Source organism: Podarcis filfolensis, assembly GCF_964270895.1.
Source record: "Podarcis filfolensis genome assembly, chromosome: 1".
NCBI lineage: Eukaryota > Metazoa > Chordata > Lepidosauria > Squamata > Lacertidae > Podarcis > Podarcis filfolensis.
In genome coordinates, this window is record NC_139604.1 from 56,257,896 (window position 1) to 56,279,604 (window position 21,709).

At 42.0% G+C, this 21,709-nt stretch overlaps 2 protein-coding genes and 1 long non-coding RNA gene across 3 annotated transcripts; 2 read left to right on the top strand and 1 right to left on the bottom strand.

Annotated features, from left to right (window-relative positions):
• The first annotated feature begins 517 nt into the window (after positions 1-517).
• Positions 518-1,635, top strand: LOC310767043 (olfactory receptor 9G4-like). The gene has a single exon (XM_083623817.1). It carries the CDS (start codon positions 565-567, stop codon positions 1,513-1,515), a length of 951 nt encoding a protein of 316 aa, XP_083479943.1. The 5' UTR covers positions 518-564; the 3' UTR covers positions 1,516-1,635.
• A 4,444-nt stretch (positions 1,636-6,079) lies between these two features.
• Positions 6,080-9,425, bottom strand: LOC310743964. The gene is made up of 2 exons (XR_014539291.1): positions 9,176-9,425; positions 6,080-7,050 (listed from the first exon to the last, which is right to left on the bottom strand). It is a non-coding gene; the product is annotated as an uncharacterized lncRNA (long non-coding RNA).
• A 55-nt stretch (positions 9,426-9,480) lies between these two features.
• On the top strand, positions 9,481-21,453 carry LOC310743950 (membrane-spanning 4-domains subfamily A member 15-like). The gene is made up of 7 exons (XM_083574713.1): positions 9,481-9,682; positions 12,604-12,776; positions 13,008-13,127; positions 14,199-14,255; positions 14,908-15,060; positions 18,072-18,191; positions 18,604-21,453. Exons 2-7 carry the CDS (start codon positions 12,606-12,608, stop codon positions 18,610-18,612), a joined length of 630 nt encoding a protein of 209 aa, XP_083430839.1. The 5' UTR covers positions 9,481-9,682; positions 12,604-12,605; the 3' UTR covers positions 18,613-21,453.
• Positions 21,454-21,709: the final 256 nt, after the last annotated feature.

Sequence of the window (21,709 nt, forward strand, 5' to 3'; positions counted from 1 at the left end):
GTTTCAGATATGCTTTAACGGTATTGTGTGTACACAGCCATATGCTGCCGGTTAAACTATTTCTTGATAAGGCGTGTAGAATTATTTGTTTACACATAGTTATGTCAATTCCTTGCCTGAGTATGCTCTCTGGTGCTGAGTTGCAGTAATTCCTCTTGTGGCATTTCTTTTATAAACCATACTCTGGACAGTTACACCACAGTAAACTTTTTCTGATTTCCCAGGAAAAACACTTTTGAAGAGTTTTACATTTTCTAATACAATCTTTCAACTGGAGGGTGGGTGGGAATATTCTACACTCAGTTATTTAGAGATGGGCAGTATTAAGAAGGAATTGGAAGGCTGCAATATACTATTTAATCAGAGTTGGAGGTGAATTCCATTCTACTAATCTGACTTTGGCCAATACTCCGGTGTTTCCTGCAGTATATATTTTAAAAGGTACATATTACATTTTGTATGTCGTTTTAATAAATCCATCCCTCCAAATCACAGGTGTGCTCTATATAATACCATTGAGGGGAATGACAGCATGCCTCTTCCCTACATCAACTGGTGAGATCCATGGTGATGATGGAAACTGAAGGCAACCGCACACATCTTACCAACTTCATCTTGATGGGTTTCACAACAGATCCACTCCTGAGGATCCTCTTCTTTGTTCTGTTCCTGGTCTCGTACACTCTCACATTGACTGGAAACCTGGGTCTCATCACACTGATCTACCTAGATTCCCGCTTGCACACACCCATGTATTTCTTTGTGGGCAGCCTTTCCTTCCTGGATATCTGGTACTCCTCCGTCTACACTCCCCGGATCCTGTACGACTGTGTGTCTGAGAACAACGGCATGAGCCTGGCAGGCTGTGCAGCTCAGTTCTTCTTCTCAGCTGGCTTGGCCTACAGTGAATGTTTCCTGCTAGCTGCCATGGCCTATGACCGCTATGTGGCCATCTGCAAACCACTTCTCTATACCACTGCTATGCCTAAGAAGCTCTGCACCCAGTTGGTCATTGGCTCTTATGTAGCTGGCTTTGCTAATGCTATTGTACATACAGGAAACACTTTCCGGCTAAGCTTTTGTGGGAGCAACATTATCAACCACTACTTTTGTGATGCGCCACCACTCGTGAAGATGGCCTGTGATGATACCCGGGTCTATGAACTCATATTGGCTGCAGTCATTGGTTGCAATGTGCTGGCAACCACTGCCCTCATCCTGGGCTGCTACGCAGGCATTGTGACAGCCATCATACGCATCCGCTCAGCTGCAGGACGGCGCAAGGCCTTCTCCACTTGCTCTGCCCACCTACTCTCTGTCTCCCTCTACTATGGCTCCATCCTCCTCATGTATTCCCGACCAAGCTCACAACACACTCCAAATGCAGACAAGGCAAATGCTCTTTTCTACACCGTGGTCAACCCCCTGGTCAACCCCTTCATTTACAGCTTGCGCAACAAAGATGTGAAGGCAGCCTTCAAGAAAGTCATTGGAAGATTCATAGCACCCAAATGAATGTCAGTGACGTTGCTCAGCTTTCCACAAAGTACGCAGAAGACCAGGGATGTGGAATCTGTGGCCCTCAAGATGTTGTTGGACCCCAGTTCTCATCCGCCCCACCCAGCATGGCCAATGCTCAGGACGATGGGTGCTGTAGTCCAGCAACATCTTAGTGGGCCACAGGCCACAACTTTGGATTAGAGAATGAAGAACCACTCTCTGGTATCCTTATTAATTTAAGAGACAGCAGAAACTAGCAGGAGACCAAACTGATAATGTTTGTGGTGATGCTGTATGTTAGGCACCATCTAGTGCTCTACTTCTCAATACTTCCCTGCCCACCCTCCATGGACCATTTGTCTCCTCCTGCCCTATTTCCTCATAGCCACATCCACAGATTTGTAGCACCTGAGAAAGAACGAGACAAAGCCATCATGGGACAGAAGAGACCTATTAGGCATTGGGAAAGGTGGACACTCATGGGCCATTTTCCAACTCGCTTGCCATGCCACCCATCCTTCAGCTATATGGTCCTTGGGCATCATCTTCTCTCTCTCCCTCCCTCCCTCCCTGTAAGTTGTACTGCCTTGAGCTGGGTCTCTGATAGGTATTTCCAGACTCTTTTTAAAATTTCCGCTGCCACCCCAGATACCAAGTATTTGAATGTTTCCCTCCTCTAGCGTAGGCAGTCAAGCGAATGTGTGAATGAGACATCCATTTGTTGAAGCCAAATGAATAAAAGGTTTTATGATAATTCAGTATGGTTTCAGTTTTGTACTTTCTCATTGGTTACTTTAATTATATAGAACAAAGACTAACAGCAATGTTGACCCTACTCTATCAAACTATAACCCTGCCACCTTGTCTCTCCATAATCTACCTCCAACTCCAACTCCTTCTTCCAAACGGTCTGTCCCCAATGTTGTTGTTGTTGTTGTTTTCACTCCGTCTCTCCCCAGTGTTGAAACCACCTTTCAAAACTCCTGTCCAACTCAAGACCAAGATTCCAAGCTCTCCTTCTTTCATCCTATAACATCTACCCTAAATCATATAAAATGTCAGGAGAATATTCATGACTCTCCTGTAATATTCATTAATATCCACAGGTCTCCTGTGTCACCCCAAGTTTAGGCTTCAAAGAACCTGCGGGGAGAGCGGTGCAGAAGTTCTCTCTTCAAAGCCGAGGGAAACAGTGTCTGCTGTAGCTTCTTTCCGTCATGGAAAAGACCCACACATTTTGTCTAAAGCTGGCACTTGGTGCTGCTTTTTCTACTACTGTAAATAAAATAGCCACTGGTGTCTTGAAATGAGTAGAGGGCACACCAGTCAGGAAACTAGACAAGAACTTTATTTGTCTCTCTTAAACCAGAGCAGGAAGCTCCTGCCTCCACCTGGATTGAAAAAGAGCTATCAGTCTGTCACCTAGGACTCAGCTATACAGCTGCATATAAAATGTTTTAAGTGTGTTGTAAAGTGCAATATACAAATGTGACACTAGATGGTGACAGTGAGCTATGCCAAATTCAACATATTTTCCAAAACATTTTCTAAAAATACATTTCCACAGTGTTTTTTATATGTGTGTAGATTCCACCTTAGTGACTGAAAATAGATGGTGATACTTTCCACATAGCTAGGCCTTCCTTAGCTACTACCATTATCATCTGGTGGACCCAAATCCTCTTGCCACAGAATGTGGCTCCTACTTGGAGAGGAGAAATATAAGAAACCTAGGAAGCTGCCTTCTACAAAAAAGGCCACTGGTCCATCTAGCTCAGTATTGTCCATACTGACAGGTAGAGAGATGCCACACACGTTCTCTATTCTCATCTTGTTCGTTAAAACATTTATTGTAATTACAGATGGGAAATGAGCATAGCAGAAATTCCAAGCTTAACCCAATGCTGCTGTGCAGCTTATAGCAGAACCAGTGAATTAATCCCAATCTATAACTGCAAAAGATTATCTGCAGTTCACAGCTAGTTAAGCAGAGCCTTATGTCCCCGTTTGAATGAAGAGCAGTTCCATGTTGCAGACAAATTGGGATCACTCGCCACTTCCCAGGGAGTGGGGGGGGAGCAGTTTGCTCTTGAAACATCAGGGAACCGGCTGTCAATACAAGCAGAAAAACATTGCACTGCACCTCCACAGCTGGCCACCTACATTTGCTTGTCTCTTGGCTTGGGCATGGAATAATAGTACACTGAAGGGAAGGGTATAAGTTTTCTAAATAGAATTGGGCCAGCAGCCAAAGCACATCGGTGTCTGTTGAAACCTCTGCCCATGGTGGGGAGGAAGATCAGGTGTGTGTGTTAGGGAACCAGTTGTCTGGGTTAGCAGCTGATGAGAGAGAAAAAAAGCTGAGGTGCTTAATAAGAGAGAGATCTATGGAATGGGGAGAGGTCCATGCTGGTGGGGGAAGACATAGAAAGCCCTTGGTAAATGAACCTCCAAGTCACCAGGTGTCTATCCTTCACCAGGGTCCATGTACACAGCAATTCCTGTATTTTAAAGGCTCAAACATGTTGTAGGGTGTGCATCATCCACCTCAAAATCTTAATAAAATAAAATTTTACTGTTGTTATTGTTGTTGTTGTTAATATCCCATCATCCAAATATCCCAGGGCAGTGTACAACATTAAGAATATAACTTACTCAGCATGTATTTATGGTATGAGAAGACAAAAGTACATAAAGGGTTTTTTAAGCACTTGGTAAGACTATCAATTTATGGTGTGTGGGAAAAATATAAAAAACCTGTTAGAGCAGAAGACACCATGGTGGCTTTCCCCATTGGAAGTGAGATCCTTGAAAAAAGACTAATGCAAAAAGTGAATGGGCAACCTATAAAGAATTGCTCATGGAAGTAGAACAACAAATGAAATTGAAAAGCTTTGAGGACATAAGACAGTAACAGACTGGTTGCAATATCACCAATTAAATGATGTGTTTAAAATGGATAAGAAAAATGGATTTAGTTAGGAAAGTTCAAGGTTTGAAAAAAAATTATTGGAAAATAATATGAAGTTACTTTCTAAAATATATAAATTGTTACTAGGGTAGCATACTAAGGGTGAAGAAGTTAAATCAGTAATGATATAATGGGCACAAGATATTGGGCACAAGATCCAATTTTCATCTCAGGAAAAGTTATGGAGGGATGACTTAAAATTTACAGCATGCTGTGTGTTGAAGGAGAACTATATGAAAATGATATGTCGGTGCTATTTAACACCTAGAAAATTAGCTAAGATGTATAGAACTGCTTCAACTGTATATTGGAAATGTAAGGAGAAGGAAGGCACATTCTACTACATATGGTGGACACGCAATATAACAAATGTATTCTGGGAAATGATATATAATGAGTTGGGTGAAAATGTTTAAAACAACATTTGTGGAAAAACCAGAGGAATTTTTACTAGGAATTTTAGGTGCGGAGATACCAAATGAGCAGAGACGATTATTTATATATGCGACAACAGCAGCGCAGATACTACTGGCCCTGAAATGGAAAGAAAATAAAGTCCCGACCAGAGATGAATGGCTGATGAAAATGATGGACTACGCCGAAATGGTGAAATTGAACGGGAAAATCAGAAACCAGAAAGAGAAGAACTTTAAAAAGGAATGGGAAAATTTTATATTGTACATAAGAGAACACTGTAAACATCTAAAAACTTTGGTAGGATTCGAGTAACGTTTGTAATGTACTAAAACTAAGGTAAAGGTGTTTTAAATAAGAAAAATAGAGAAAATTAGTGAAGCAGTGGAAAAAGGTGGGAAATGGAAACCATGGACGGGTGGAGGGGAGACAAGGGATTCAGGGAATCCTAAATGATGGTGGTGTTTATTGTTTGAATTTAAATTTGCAATGTAAAACTCAATAAAAAAGATTTTTTAAAAAAGAATATAACTTACTCAGCATAATAATATACAGCATAATAATAACAGGCCCGCTCCCCCTGCATTTAATAGGCCATAGATTATTTAATGGCTGAATGCTTGGCTAAAGCGAAATATTTTCACCTGGTGCCTAATATATTTATGTTTCCACTTTAGCCTCTGCCTTATCTTTATGCAAGCAAACTGCTTAGAGGGGTGTTTTTCTACAGCATAGATTTTCTTGTTTATTTGGGCAATCAACAATCTTGTTAAATAAAATAAAGAAAAATAAATCAGTACAAATGCTCAACAAACAGGTCATCCGAAGAGGCACTCAACATGAACCAGAAAAAAATTCATTGTTTGTTCAGTAACAAACTTTTCCCCCCATCACTAAATACTGGGAAGAAGCAACCATCTTCTCCTTTCTTGTGGTTTCTTCTGTAAATTTCACCATCTGAATTACAGCTAATGATTTCTAAGAAAAGAAGTGCAAAGGAAAGCAAGTGATTTGAAACCCTTCACTTCCGCATGGGACAGTTTTGCAAGAATCAAGTCTGCAATGTGAACTCAGTAATCCAGCAGAGAGAACAGCTGTTTGGCAAAATAGTCCTCCTTTTCCTTCTCCTGACACATGGATATATGGGGGGAGGGGGGTGGAGAGCAGGCAATTGGCCATTTAAGTATTTTCATTTATTTACTTGATTTAGGGGGCCTTCCCTGGCTACGTCCATGTCCTGACACCTGTATCCCGGTGCATAATGGATATTGGGGAAAAGGTTGTAGCAGAAAGAAGGCCACAAATCAAGGGCAAACCATCGGAATTAGCAGCCACAAGAGGAACACAGTAACAGCGGATTTAAAGAACGTTGCAAAGGATTCTGGGAAACACATTTAGCAAGTTCAACGGCTTGGGTCTTTTTCAGAATGAGGATCAGAAACTTGCTTATTGTTTCACTTCCCGTCTCTCTCCCTTCCAACTCCTTTTTGTACATTTCTTACGAAATCGCTAAATTTAACCCTGACTTCCCTCTTAATGACTATTCCTTTCCAACTCTCCTCTTTTGTTGCACTATCTACCATATTTATGCGGCTGTGTGCAGGTGCCTGCACACCTATGCAAGCATGTGAGAGCATAAATCTAGGAATGTTTTACTCCCAAGTAAGTCCTTACTTTCTCCTGTAGGGCTTACACCCTAATAAGTGTAGTTAGGATGTGCTTCCATTAAACAGATGAATTATATTTCTTTTTAAACTTTAATAATTATTGCTAGATTTTGCCTCTGGTAACGACACACACGACGTAACAGGCTGTATGTAACAGTATAACTTCTATTTCAAAAAACAATTCAACATATCATGTCACAATATGTAATTCCATAGGCCAAATTATCATATGAGCGGAACATATTCTGAGAGATTAAAGTCCAGTGGATTGATCAGGAGATATAGTCTATTCAGTTCTTATATTAGCAATATAAGAATGTGTAATGCTTATTTCAATCTTGTAGTGTTCCACGTGTCGATGCTTTTGAGAATTCTAGCATTCCTTGTAAGTAGGTATCAGATGAAAAACTTGAAAGTATGGCACATGCAGAAAATAAGACAAGGATTCCAGGATAATTCCTTGTTTCGCCCAACCAGGCTTCGTCAGCCGTGCATACTCTGGATTATATAAACAAACATAACGTAATGTAATTTTATGTAAAACTAAGTAACATAAGATAAACATTAAACAATAAATTTACATACCATATTCTTGTGTACCAGAAACATGGAACATGGAACATAATGGCTTCAGTCATCACAATAACTGACCAGAAGTTTCTTTATTTGAAGAGAGGCAATATTGACTCCAACTGTTCATACAAATGAGCATGTGTACATATCATAGAATCATAGAATTGTCCCTTGGAAGATGCTCACGAGGGTCATCTAGCCCAACCCACTGCAATGCAGGAATCTTTTGCCAAACGTGGGGCTTGAGCCCACAACCCTGAAATTAAGAGTCTCATGCTCTACCCCCTAAGCTGTAAACATATATCTTATTTTGTCCTCTTCTTTGGTGATCTTTAAGTGGCCGTCCTATCCGCCACTTGAGCCCTTAAGTAGCATTGAATCAAGAAAAGGAAGGGACCTTTTATCATATGTGGTGGGAATGTAGAGAAATTTTAAAAAATTGGGAAACGATATATAATGAATTGAAGAAAATGTTTAAAATGACATTTGTAAAAAAAAACCCAGAAGCATTTCTGTTAGGGATTGTAGGACAAGACCTGCCATGGAAAACAAAGAATTTATTCATGTATGCTACAACAGCGGCAAGAGTCTTGGTAGCACAAGGATGGAAGAATGAGGAAACCCCGACAAAGGAACAATGGCAAGAGAAACAGATGAGCTATGCAGAATTGGCTAAACTGATATACAAACTGCGAGATAAGGACAACTATGACTTTAAAGAAGAATGGGAACTTTTAACAAATTACTTAAAAAAACAACAAAATGAACTGGACTCCTTGGCAGGCTTTTAATAAACATACACAAATTTATTGATCGATAGTATGGTAGATAGATAATACGGTAGATAGATAATATAAGGATCTATACAATTCTATAATATGCAGAGAATAATGTGTTGAGAAATCAGAGAAAGGAGCTGAAGGAAGTCTCGGGGGGAGAGAGGGTATATTGGGGAGGAGGGAAAGGGGGGAAATAATGGATATGATATGTTTTTGATATTTTGTTATGTTGAAATTGCAAATAAAAACTTTAATTTTAAAAAGTAGCATTGAATCATTCACCATTTTTGCTCTGCTTTCTCTCCCCCCACTCTTCATTTTTTCCCTCCTCTAAATTTCTAGGAAATCTCTTTCCTTTTTCCATGGTTTGAGCAATTATCACATGACATGAGGCAATCCCCTCAAGTTCTTCATCGCACCATACATTTAAAGCGCCACGATACCACTCCTATTCCCCTCAGAGAACCACAATTCCAAGAGTTCCTGGTGAACAGGGATTGAGTGTAAAACCACTCTGGAAGCCTGGGGCACACGCCTATGACGTAAAGTTGCCTCTGAGTATATTAGGATGACAGGTGCCTGAAGTCTCATGGGCTCTGTGGCTGCATGCACACGATACATTGAAAGCACATTACTTCCCCCAAAATAATTTGGGGAATAGTAGTTGAACTAGGAGTTGTAACTGTGAGGGGTAAACCACCGTTCCCAGGATACTTTGCATGGGGATCAGGTGCTTTAAATATACGCAGTGGCGTAGCGTGGGGGGTGCAGGGGGGGCCGGCCGCACTGGGCGCAACATCTGGGGTTAGGGCAAATCCATGGGTTAGGGGGCGCAAATCCACGGGTTAGGGGGCGCAAATTACTTGCCTTGCCCCGGGTGCTGACAACCCACGCTACGCCACTGAATATACGTTGTGTACACAGTGTGCCCAGCTACCCTTTAAGCAAAGGAAAAGAAAGAAAGAAAGAAAGAAAGAAAGAAAGAAAGAAAGAAAGAAAGAAGGAGAATTTTAAAGGGAGGGATTAGACAAGAAATCCAGAACCCTGTTCCAAAGACTCTAGTCTAGGCCACATCCTAACAATTCCCAGGGCTGCAGCCTTGTGAATTATATCAATTTTTGTAAACAATTTTGTTCTTGAATAGCAGCTCAGAGTGAGTGAACCAAATGCCTCTAGTTCAACTCTCCAGCCTATTTCTGAACTCCTATGGGAAGCCCCTCTCAGCCGCAGCAACCACGCAGCTCATCTGCAACTTACCCGATAATACTTACCCGACCTTGCAGCGCTGCTGCTGCAACAATGACTTCGTGCAACAATGCACGAAAAGCATTTTGAACGCCCAAAAAACAACATTTGCGCACCTTTACCGATGCTAATAATGTTGCCTACCGGTAAGGTTGCGTCCCTCTCTTTTTCCTCACTCTATCCCTCTCCAAGCCCCCAATTTTGACAAAGCTATAATTGTAACGGTTCTGGCGAGTAGGCAAGAATGTGTTTACTGCACAAGAAGAACTCCGGGAGCAGAAAGGCAGTTCACGAACGCCAACTATCAGCTCCATTCTGCCCCCTGCTGGATCCTGGCCATTCGTTTCCAGGGAGAGAAAGTCAGGCGAAAGCTAAGCTCTAGGAGGATCCCTCGCGACCATTTGCACGGGAGACACCAAGAGAGAAGCAGAGGCGGTAAACATTATCCAGACACGGATCCTGGCGCCTTCCAAAAGGGCGAGACCAACCTTTGCAAACCCCGCATTTTGCAGGCGAGCACGACTTCATCGCAGGTGAGCTTGTCCTCCTGTTTGCATGCCCTGCTCCAACACTAGCGTGCTTTTTGGGGGGTTGGGGGAGGAAAGAGTGGCGGGGGGGGCAAATCTGCAGCTTAGTGGAAACCCCAAGGCAGGAGGGAAGTGTGTGCATCAGATACAGTTAAGGAAACTTCCCCCGCCCTAAAAAGAAGAAAACCCACAGGAGAATTTGACAGCTCGTGAGAGAATGAATTCCCGTCTTTGATCATCGTGGCCTTTAAAAAAAAAAGACTGCTCCACATTTGCTTCCGAAGCAGCCAAGGGTGTTGCGGCAGCTTAAAGACTAGTAACAAATGTATTCTGGCAGAAGCTTTCGTGGGCTAGAGTCCATTCATCGGATTCGTGAAGTGTTCTCCGTAGTACATGGGGGAAGAGCATAACAGTGAGGTCACAGAGAAACACAAGACTGGCAGTCCAAACAGGGATAAGTACGTAGTTAACCGTGGCCATTCACAAAACAGTTGTTGATGGTAATGCATTATCTCGACATGGACAAACTAATGAATCACAGGCCGTTGTTTTAATGAAGAAAAAAAATTAAACAGCATTAAACCTCTTAATGACTTGTTGCCTCCCTCTGCAATTCCTTTGTTCAAGGATGGACACTTTAAAATCAGTTACAAAGTGGTTGAAATGCCCAGCCCCAGTTTTTAGATATTGCCGTTACTGATGTCAGACTTGTGTGTTCTTTTGCTTGGAGACTGACTTGTTTGTCTTATGTAGAACGCAGAAGGGTATTTGCTTCTGTGCTGATTCTCTGCTTGCTTTTGTCCAGTTTCGTAACAGTCCCCTTGTCAAATCACCCTCCTTTTATGCCATGTCTTAGTCACCTCATATAATTTGGAGCACGGGTCTTGGTTTCACCCCATTCTGAGGATGTCTGCGCCAGAGAGATCAATGCCTTTTTAAAATGCTGTTTAAAACACAGAGGAAGAAGGAGAGAGTAGAAGAGCGACTCAAGAGTGTCAGCATTTTGTACCAGAATTTTAGCTTTGCGCATTTAGGCTGTGTACGCATTACCAGCTTAAAACACAAGTACATCCTTCTTTAGTTTCCCACCCACCCCAGCCCCCCCCCCCGCCCAATTCTGATCTGTGCAGGTTTGAGGGGAAATGCATCAAACTGTAAATATTTCATTTTAAAAAGGGCAAGATAGGTGTGGACTTTGGTTAATGTTGTGTGCCTGTCACTTCCCAAATCACCAGGGGTGGATGCAGTATGCACACAGTCTTAAAGTTCTCTGTAGACCTGCACATTTTGCTTTCATCGCCATAAGTGAAAGGGTAACAGACTTTTTAAAACAAGTGAGAGCTGAATATTCAGGCTATATTCAGTCGGAATATCCAACAGGAAGCCAGGTGTGCGCTTCTGACCCCCACCCCCACCCTGGCCACTCTTGCTTGGTTGCCCTGACGGATGACCTCGGGGAGAGAGTCAGGGAGTGTGACCCTGTTGTTCCCACCACATTTCTCAGCTGCCTTTTGATACCATAGCTGCAATATTGGTGTTGCATACATATCACTGAAGGCAGCTGATGCACAAATGTTTCATGCATGCGCATTACTGTGGAAATTGCCTTTACGAAGAAACCTTTGGGGCAGCAACAATGGCAGGAAGAAATATATAAATTGGTCCCCTTAAGATGTCACAGGGGTCTGCTTGCTAAATCAGCATTATTTCTTTAATGCCACTCATGCAATTGCTCACGTGTGCAAATTGCTCCTCTGTCAGCTAGAGCTAGGCCCTTGGTGTGATGATGCTGCTCTTTTGCTCTTTCCTAACTTCTTGTTCTTTTACAATATGTTACCATCCCCTCTGGAACCAAGGGTGTTCCTGCTAGGACTGCAACATTGGAACAAATTGAGCAATCCCATGTAGAATATGAGGCAATAGGGAGGAATTAGTTATCATGATAGTTTTTGACCACAGTGACGAGCCCATCGTGGTTTTCGGTGAAACCAGAGAATGTTCTTGGGGTTAGCACGGTGAGAGAGCACCAGTCATCCCTTGCGGCCCATATTTGGCCAGAGAAGGGGCTTCCAGTACACTGGCAGGAGGTCTTCCTTTGAAGGATGTCCTTTCATGGACAACAGTGTCCGAAGCTGGCAAGTGAGAGTAAAACTGGAGTCTATTCAGCCTCTGTTAAAATGCTGAGCAGGCCCCAAAGAGGGAACTGCTCTTGCTGCTACAGGTGAGAATGGAGGCCTCTTAGGTTTTTAACATATTTTGGAGAGGAGATGACATAAGAAACTCGTCACAATTCTTGTATATTAAATGATGCTCTCCAGAGTGACCGCAGTGGAGCCATATAGCTCAGGGCTGCCAACCAGCAGCCTTAATCGGTTTGAGAGTTTGCAGGTATTACTGAACAGAGCTGGGAAGATAACACCTCCTTTTAGGTAAAGAGACGCCATCCACTCGTGAGTGCTACCAGTGCGTCCTGCGACAAAATGTTGCAGTGCAGAGTGCTCCTAGTCAAGGTGCCAGCCGCACCCTTTTTCAGGATGCTGCATTCTGTCTCACCTGCCGACAGCCAGGTAACATTCTGTGTCCACTGTATCTGCTTAGTTCTCTTTTGGCTGGTCATTTTGGGGGCATGGGGAAGCAAGGGGTCCTTATTAGAGTTTTTTGTGCTTCTGCAAACCTCGAGGTTCCCTTAAGCCTCCCGCTTTTGTGTGAATGGTACCATCTAGGCCACATAAGTATAGGAACTTGGAGGATGAGTTGCCTAATATGGATGGAACATAGCTCCCACTGCAGACTGGTGGTGCCAGCAGAGAAGGGGCGTGGCGCCATTCTGTAGAGAGCATACATGTGCATGTCATGAGCAGCCTCTGGTTCTGCCTTGTTCTGCTCATCCCCTGCTTACTAAGTCCATTATCCTCTCTTTTGTCCAGAAATGTCCACCACTGTGACAGAATGCGGAAACGTGAGGATCATCTCAAAAGTCGTTCAGCCAGGCCAGCAGGAAGCAGGCACAGCAAATACGTCAGGAACTACTGTCACTGTATCACACGGTGCATCAACCTATAGCAAAAACACCAAGAATATGCTTCCCAAGGCCCTTGGGGTAAGGCCCTATAGGTTTGTCAAACTAGGCCCAAATCCTGGAGGGACCCAATGTTCTGTCTCTATAAGGTAGCTTTCTATGTTCCTGATAGTGATGAGGGAGGTGATTAGAAACAGAACAATTTGTAGGCAACTCTAACATGTGGAGAAGGAGAGTGGTGGTGAAGCTGGCAAGGGTTATAGCACTTGTCCACGATTACTGATCCACAATACCATTGTTCTTCCCCTCCAGACTGTGCAGATCGTCATGGGGGCTATAGAGATATGTTTTGGAGTTGCCCTGTCAGTAGCACAAGAAGATTCAAAGACCCTGACTGTGAAGAGTGGGCTCTACTTCTGGTTCGGGATCTTGGTAAGCAGACTTTGGCTGAGAGTCTTGGAGGCTCTTTCACCTACCAAAGCTTCTGGGGAGGCCTCTCTAATTTTAGACACAGAGGCCTAGAGCCACAAAGAGGCTGAATCCTAAACCAAGGTAACCATTTCCCTTTGGGGTATCCATGTTGGTGTGTTGTAGCAAAAACAACAATGAATCGTGCAGCACCTTAAAAGGCTAACAGAAATATTATGGCAGAAGCTTTTGTGGGTTACAATCCACAAAAGCTTCTGCCATAAAAAATTCTTGGTCCTTGAGGTGCACCAAGACATGAGGTACTCATCATCCCTGCCTGTGGCCTCATCGTCTTCCAAAGCAACTACTCTAAGTATTCCCAACTTAAGAATGGAAAGTGAAATACTGGTGGACAACAAAAGAGGTTTAAAGACGCTCTCAAGGCAAATCTTTAAAAATTTAGTATAAGCACTGATAACTGGGAAACACAGGCCTGCAAGCACTCCAGTTGGAGAACAGCCTTTACCAAAGGTGTCGTGGACTTTGAAGAAGCATGGAAAGGGCTAAGAGGAAGGCATGTTTGGCAAACCCTCACTGTGATCAAATCCCACCCAGAAACCTATGTCCCCACTGTGGAAGGACATGTGGATCCAGAACTGGCCTCCACACGGACTCACTGTTAAGACCGTTTTCATGGAAAACAATCTTACTCAGCCACGAGTGATCGCCAAAGAAGAAAACTCAACACTCCTGCCTGTGGTCTGCCCAAGTGTTTGTTCTGCTGCAAATCTATTTGGGGAGATGCCATTCTGTCTAATAGGTACTTGCATCTTCTTCACAAATGACAATGTTTGTTTAGTACTCAAGCTTAGGACTCTTTACAGAGGTAGCTTTTGAGTTGGTTCACATGTTACTAACCTCAGTTGGTAATGTAAAAAAGCCTCTGGTTGGTGTGAGCTTAGGAGGTGGTGGGGTTAGAGAAGGTTTTGGCCTTTCTGACCAATGCAACCTGACTTGAGAGTCTCTGTGTTCTAGTTTCTGTATGGAATGAGACTCAGCCTGATGATTGTTCTTGGTTTTTCCTTTCCTTTGTAGCTCCTGATCTCTGGGTCATTGTTGGTAGAAATGGAGAAAAGAGATCTTCAATGGCTGGTAAATATTCTCCCAAGTATCTTTTTCGAAAAATTGACATGATAAAGGTGTGTCTAAAGCTATTGCCAATACGTCTTCAGGGTTGTTTGCTGGGCAAACAGATCCTTGGTTTGTTCTGGCCAAGGCCTTAAGAAGTTCAAATAAATATAATTGTTGTAATGGAGGCAAGGTGAAGTTGCTGAGAGGTGGTCAGGTTATTTTCGTAGGATATGTGAGTCAGTTTAACAATTCTCTAATACAATCATAATGTCTACGTTGTTGTGAGAAAGTCCAAATTTGGGACATTCACTGCAATGTATCACAGGCAATCTGCCTAGCACAGGGGTGAGGAAAATGTAGTCCTCCAAATGTTCTTGGACTACAAGTCCCAACATCCCTGACCATTGGCCATTTGGGCTGGGGCTGATGGGAATAACAACATCTGGAGGGCCACAGCTTCTCCATCTGTGGCCTTAAAAAAAAAACTTGTGAATCTTGGCAATCAGGAAAGCAAACTTCTAGAGCACAGGGATCGCTCAGGAATGCATATGTAGGACTCCAAAGAAATCAAGGCTGTAAATTATGAGACCAACTATAGGTGATTACTTTTCAGAGACATGGAAGTGATGTAATAGAGCAACTCGATTTATTTTATTTCAATGTACTGATATAGGTGAAAGCTAGTTCCGCTGCCAACTTGCTAGTTTGTGTTGCTGCATTGGTTGCTGTAATCCTCCATAGTACTGAGATTGCACAAACCCATCAACAAGGAGATTTGTGTGACGATTCTGATATGCGTTATGGTTATTGCCTCAGTTCTGTTAAGGTAAGTTTTTCCCCATCTCTTCATGTGCATGTAGTAGCAGTCCATAATTTTCTAAAAGTCATCTGATTCAGCAAAGGCTTCAGGCATCTAGAGACTCTTCAGAACTGTTTTGTGCCTAAATGAAATCATTCTGCCTTACCATTGACTTATAGGAAACTGAAAATGGCTAATTCACAAGTGAGAGGCTCTACTAACCCTCACAAGACTTTGTCAATGACCAACAAGGAGCATAAAGACATCCTGTCTCTGTCATTCAAGAGTGGGGATAATGTGATATCCCCTTTCCCTCTGATGTCTAGAAATGTACGTGAGGTACTTTTGTGAAAGAGAAAAATAAGGAGGGGGGGGAGAGAGAGAGAAAGAGAGAGAGATCCTAGATTGGGAATCTGTGGTGCATTTAAGACAAAATAAAGGAAGGGCTTGAATCGTGCTAAAAACTCCCAGTGGATCAAAATTTATTTTGTATAAAATTTATTTTTTGGTGTGATATTTTAGCACAATATGGAGACATATTGCACCTGTCTGTGGATTAGATGCAAAGAACAGCTGGCTCAATCACCTTTTCAACTTCAAACAAACAAAATTAAAGAAGTGTCCAAATGAGGCAATGAAATAATAATAATAATAATAATAATAATAATAATAATAATAATAATTTATTTATACCCCAGCCACTCTGGGCAGCTCCCAACAGATTAAAAACAGAATGAAACATCAAACATTAAAAACTTTCCTAAACAGGGCTGCCTTCAGATGTCTTCTAAAAGTCAGATAGTTGTTTATTTCCTTGACATCTGGTGGGAGGGTGTTACCCAGGGCGGACGTCACTTCTGAGAAGGCCCTCTGCCTGGTTCCTTGTAACATCACTTCTCACAGTGAGGGAACCGCCAGAAGGCCCTCGCTGGAATTCAGTGTCCAGACTGAACAATGAGGGTGGAGATGCTCCTTCAGGTATACTGGGCCAAGGTTAGTGGCAAGCTTGGAAAGAATAGTGGTGGTGTTTTATTGAGCTACTTAGTATGGGTTGGCCTTGAAGAAATGTCACTTGGTAAAAAATGATGCAGCCACACTTCTAATTGGGACTTGCTGTATCAAGTGTATCATTCCAGCTGCATTGTTACCAAGTCAAGGTGGTGCTAACCTGGGTCCAGGATGCCTGAAGGATTACTTCATCCCACAGCTGCCTGCCCATGTACACTCAAGTCTGCCCCTGAGGTTCATGTCCTTCCTGCCTTTCTTTTTTTTTTAAAATATATTTTATTAATTTTCCATACATTCGTGCCACATTAACAGTTTACAATAAATTTTTCAATTTTTGACTTCCTTCAGCTTCTCTGCCAATCATTCAAATTCTAATTTTTTAAATACACATTTCCAAATTTTAATATTACCTTTATGCTTACCCCCCTCTTATATTTTGCTTTTTTGCAATATTTCTTATTCTGTTACAGAGCTTCTTTAAATGCCACTAACGTTATTTCGTTATCACTTATACATTCCCAGTAATCTGCTAATTTTCTCCAGTCCTCGATGAATCTTTGATCTCGTTGGTATCTGATCTTCCCAGTCAGTTTGTCAAGTTCTGCATAGTCCATCAGCTTCGTTCTCCATTCCTCCAACGTTGGTATTTGTTCTTGTTTCCAATTCTGGGCCAGTAATATTCTTGCCGCTGTCACTGCATATTGGAAAATTTTATAATCCTTTCTATTTATTTCATTACCAACAATTCCTTTCATTTGTTTTCATTTGTTTCTTAACAAATGTATATTTCAACATTTTTTCTAGCTCATTATATATCAACTCCCAGAAGCTTTTCACTTTCTTACATTCCCACCACATATGAAAAAATGTACTGTCCTTTTCTTTACATTTCCAACATGTCCTTCCTGCCTTTCAGAGCCTTTTCAGTTATAGCATTGCTGCTTTGGGGTGACCTTTCAAAAGGGGGCTGCCTTGGCCTGAACTGTGCCTGTCTTTCAACTGGAGATCAAAATCTGATGTTTTGAATGAGCTGTCAGGCTAGAATGGTGTTAACTGGATATGCTTTGGTTTTGATGTAGTTGTGCCATTTTCTTGATGCAAATATATAGATTAAAAGTTATTTTGCATTGTCTTAACATACTACATCTCTTTGGGTCCTGGCGGATCAAAAGCATGGAGCATCAGTACTGAAAATAAATAAAAGCGAGCTTGTTACCGTTCCAGTAGGCACAGAAATAGGAAACATTCTCAAAGGGAAAATGCACTAGCCTACATAAAATGTAGTTGAGGGAAATAATTGATTGATGCCTGGCGGTTATAGTTCCTTAATTATATAATGTGTGTACAGGTCTCTTGCTATAAAAAAAAGACATAATGTACATGGTTCTTTGGATTTGAAGGTTTATTCCTCCCATGTTTTCCTGCCAAGGGTCCAGTTATTAAATCCTGCTTATGTGATTGGACCCCAAGTATCTGTTTTTTTCTGGAGTAAGGGTAGAAGATGGGCGGGGGGAGCTCCTTTGCAATCTTCCTAATTCTCAGGAATGAAGTTAAGGTTATTTAGGGATATTCCTAAATTATCCCTTCCAACAAGGTCTAGAACAAACATTTAATGGAAAGTAATGGAAAACAGTGTGCACACGACACTAGACGCAATCCATTATCTATCCTGTCCTTTCTTATGATGCACTTTGTATGCACTTTTCACCTCAAACCAGCTTCAGTTGATTAAAAGGACAACCTGGCTGTGTTTTAAACTAGTCATGTGTACACAGCCTAAGTCAACCTTTCAACCGTTAGGCTTCAGCATGGAGACCCTCTATCGATTTGTTCACCTCACTGTCCCTGGAGGATTTTGTGTATCTTCTTCAGATCTTTCAAATCGGTGTTACTGAAAGAGACCTCACAGGACTTAGCTGCTTTGGAAGGTTAACTCTTGCACTTCCAAGCAATTGGGTTTTGATTGTGCTTTCAGTTCTGGAGCTGTAGAAATAGCAACCCGTGCAACTGTTTCTTGCCTTTTCCCACAGACGCTGAAATATGGTCTGAACGCGGTGTTTATCATCTTTTCGGTTCTTGAACTGTGCATAGCTGTCGCTGCCCTGGTAGTTGGATCCAGATCTGCACAACAACAACTCTATCGGCAGATGGTGAGGGTGAATCCCTGCCTTTTTTATGTCACAGGTTTGCTGTGGCTGGGAAAAACCCACCCCTAAATCAACACTGTTCCTCACTCAGCTATGTGGAAAGAAAATCATAAGCTTGGTAGTAGCCTGCAAATTTCAAATGTGTTCTCTACTCCCTCCCTGACATGGCTTTGAGTTATGCCCTTTTCCGATCAAATATTGAACAGAATCTGATCTCAATGTAATAATTTCAATTTTTTGTGATCCTCACTTTCACTCTTTGCAGGGATTTCAGTGGTACCTGGCTCTCCCCTGAAAGGGCTGGCTCCTACATTTCTCTTAGAATAATGGAAGGAGGCAAAAGTTGTGTCTGGGTAGAGGATGGGTAAAGCTTGCAGAGAACAATTACCAACTTTGCTCTTCTTGTTTTTTCCAGGCATCGTGATAAGGCTTCTCTTGGCACTTCTTGGCACACCATTTGCAGCAATTATAGCAATCTCTCTTGCTTAGAGCTACGCAGCTGTGAACTTCTTGCAGATACTTCACCTTTTCCAAGATGGACTGCAGGAATCCTGCTAATCTCTTGCCTGGCTTTCTTTAGAAAGAGAAAACAAACTATAAACTTGCCTGTGACCCTCCTCTATGGGTCCTGCCACATAAGCTGAAAAGAAGGTTTTCCAAATCCAAGACTTCTCTTCACTTTTGTGCATTATCAAGAAAGGGAAATCTCTGTACCTTTTAAAAAGTTTCCATTTTGGGCCTTTCCTGTGTGTTCCTGGAAGACAACAGTCTGATCTCTAAATTCTCCTGGGTTTGGTGAGGAGAGAGAGCCCAAACAGATTGTCTGCGCTTATTCCAACATGAAATTTATGTTTGTGGTAATGAAACGGACACTGTGGTGATGATGAGACTCATATAAGCACACACTATATTGGAAGGGAAAGTGCTGTGAATTTTTTGAGAAAATATCTAGCTCTTTGAGCTGGTTAGAAAACTGCTTGTGGATCTTCCTGCAGGGAAAACTGATGTGGGTTTTTATTGAATGCACAACACATATTCTTCCACAGGAACAGTTCACATTAAATCAAGCATTCTCACACTGGAAAACATTTCATCAGCATCTCAGCCTGTCTGCAACCAGAGAAGAAAGATAGATTAAGTCTTCACCCACAAACCAAACGCTATATCCCTTTCATTCTTCAGGTTGCCCTGGTACCCGAATGCAGCAGTCTTGTACACACCTGGGAGTACATCTCATTGAACCCAATTGATCTTACCTCTAAGTAGACATGCATACAATTGCACTGTAATGCTGCAATCTTATGGACGCTTAATCTCGGAATAAATACCAGTGAAGAATGTGACTTCTTTCTGAGTGTATAGAATCAGGGGCAGTTAAGGGAAGAAGAATACAGTGTTCTCTTTTACCTCTCCAGAGCACAATCAGACTTTCTGATGGGCTTCTGAGCCACAGCATGCAAATGGCTCAGTCCCTGGCATCTCCAGACAGAAACTACTGTCTGAAACCTTGAAAATCTGCTCTCAGTCACTTTAGACAGTAATGAGCTAGAAAGGTCAACATTCTGACTGGTATGAAAAAGCTTCCAATCTTCCTACATGTTGGTTCCCCTTGGTTCCCACAGCGATGTTTCTTAGACAGCTGAAAATCTGCCTGAGAAAATTCACTAGAGGTAAGATTACGATAGCTCACCTCTACTGTAACTGGGAGGCGGTTACTTCATGAAAGTACTCAATAGATTATGAAAGAGATGCTGTTAAAAAAAAGTTATGCAGAAACCTCATCTAGAGGCTTAAAGGTTGATATTTGAAAGAGAGAGATCTGCTTAAATTTGTTTTCTTTTGTTACAGTATAAAAAGGGATGGGATCAAAGAGTAATAAGATGCACTGATGATGTGTTGCATTTGTAACAACTGAGATGTTGACCAAAGTGCAATAGGTAGGACAGTGTGACAGATTCCGTATTCATAGCATGCAAACAAGTTTGTCAAAGCTTGTCCACATTGTTATATCATACAGTATTATTTCCAAAGGCAGAAAAAAATGTTTAAATCTTTGTGGGGCAGTTTGGGCAATCAGCAGAATTAAGTCAAAAAGGCTGTTTCTGGGGGACAAGGTTGAATAGTTCTTCCTAAGGTGCTAGTTTTGTAGTTGCAAGGAATTGTTCAGTTTGGGGAGCATTCGAGAATGCCAGTGCTATCACCACTCTACATCCTAAAAGCATACCTACCAGGTAGGGAACGCGTAGCGCTGTGGTCTAAACCACTGAGCCCCTTCGGGTTGCTGATTGGAAGGTTGGCAGTTCAAATCCCCACGACAGGGTGAGCTCTTGTTGCTCTGTCCCAGCTCCTGCCAACCTAGCAGTTCAAAAGCACACCAGTGCAAGTAGATAAATAGGTACTGCTGTGACAGGAAAGTATACGGCGTTGCCATGCGGTCTGGCTTCCGTCATGGCAGCGGTTTAGACGTGCTGGCCACATGACCTGGAAAGTTGTCTATAAACAAACACTGGCTCCCTTGGCCTGAAAGCAAGATTAGCGCCACACCCTATCGTCACCTTTGACTGGACTTAGCCATCCAGGGGTCCTTTACCTTTTTTTACCTACCAGGATAGGCTTTATAACTTGATTCCTCAGTGAATTCACTGTGCTGGGTGTAGGCAGGCCATCCTCTCAGACATATTATTGTTATAGAAAAAAGAGCCCAGAGTCCATATAATGACTGTGCACACTTTAGGAGACATCATCATTATTATTATTTATTGGATTTATATATTGCCCTATACCTGGAGATCTCAAGGCAGTTCACAGAACAAAATCAAAATGAAAAACCACAAAATATATGATCAAAATAAAAACAGCCCATGTGTTAGTTTTTCTATTGTTATCATTTTTTTTATAGCAGTGAAACTGAAGAGCAAGCACTTGTTTTAACAGAAAATACCAATAAAAGAGAGCCTTTCAATTTATAACCAAGTATATAAAGATGAATTGTTGCATCCATTTAAAGTATGTATGGAAATAAGCTCCTATTCTAAACTACTGCACACATATATTTTTTGGAGAAATATATTGCTGGCATTGTGTGTTTATCAGAATCTTTTTGTGTCTAGTCCAAATCAACTTTCTAGTTTTTATATAGTATCTCAGGTCTGATTATTGAATTGAATGTTGTTATACATCACCTGCCATGTGCCTTCTGCATTCAGACTAAAATATCTTTTGGTGTGTGAAGTGGTTTGTTAATAAATTTCAATGCTTCCCCGTGGTTTGTTCTTTTATGGATGCTCGTGTGCAGGTTCTGCTACTTCCTTCTGTGGTGTTCAGATCTAGAAATGAAATGTTTACGATTAAAATTAGTGCTGCTGAGAGCTACAGTGAAAGCTTCAGCTTACAGTCTCCACTCCTTTTTATGCTAAAGTAAAACAACTTGTAGATTGCAGCCAAATTTCCTTTTAATAAATAAATCACAACAGTCCCTTTAAGACAGTATGCATACAAGGGTTATCTAGTCCAACCCCTGC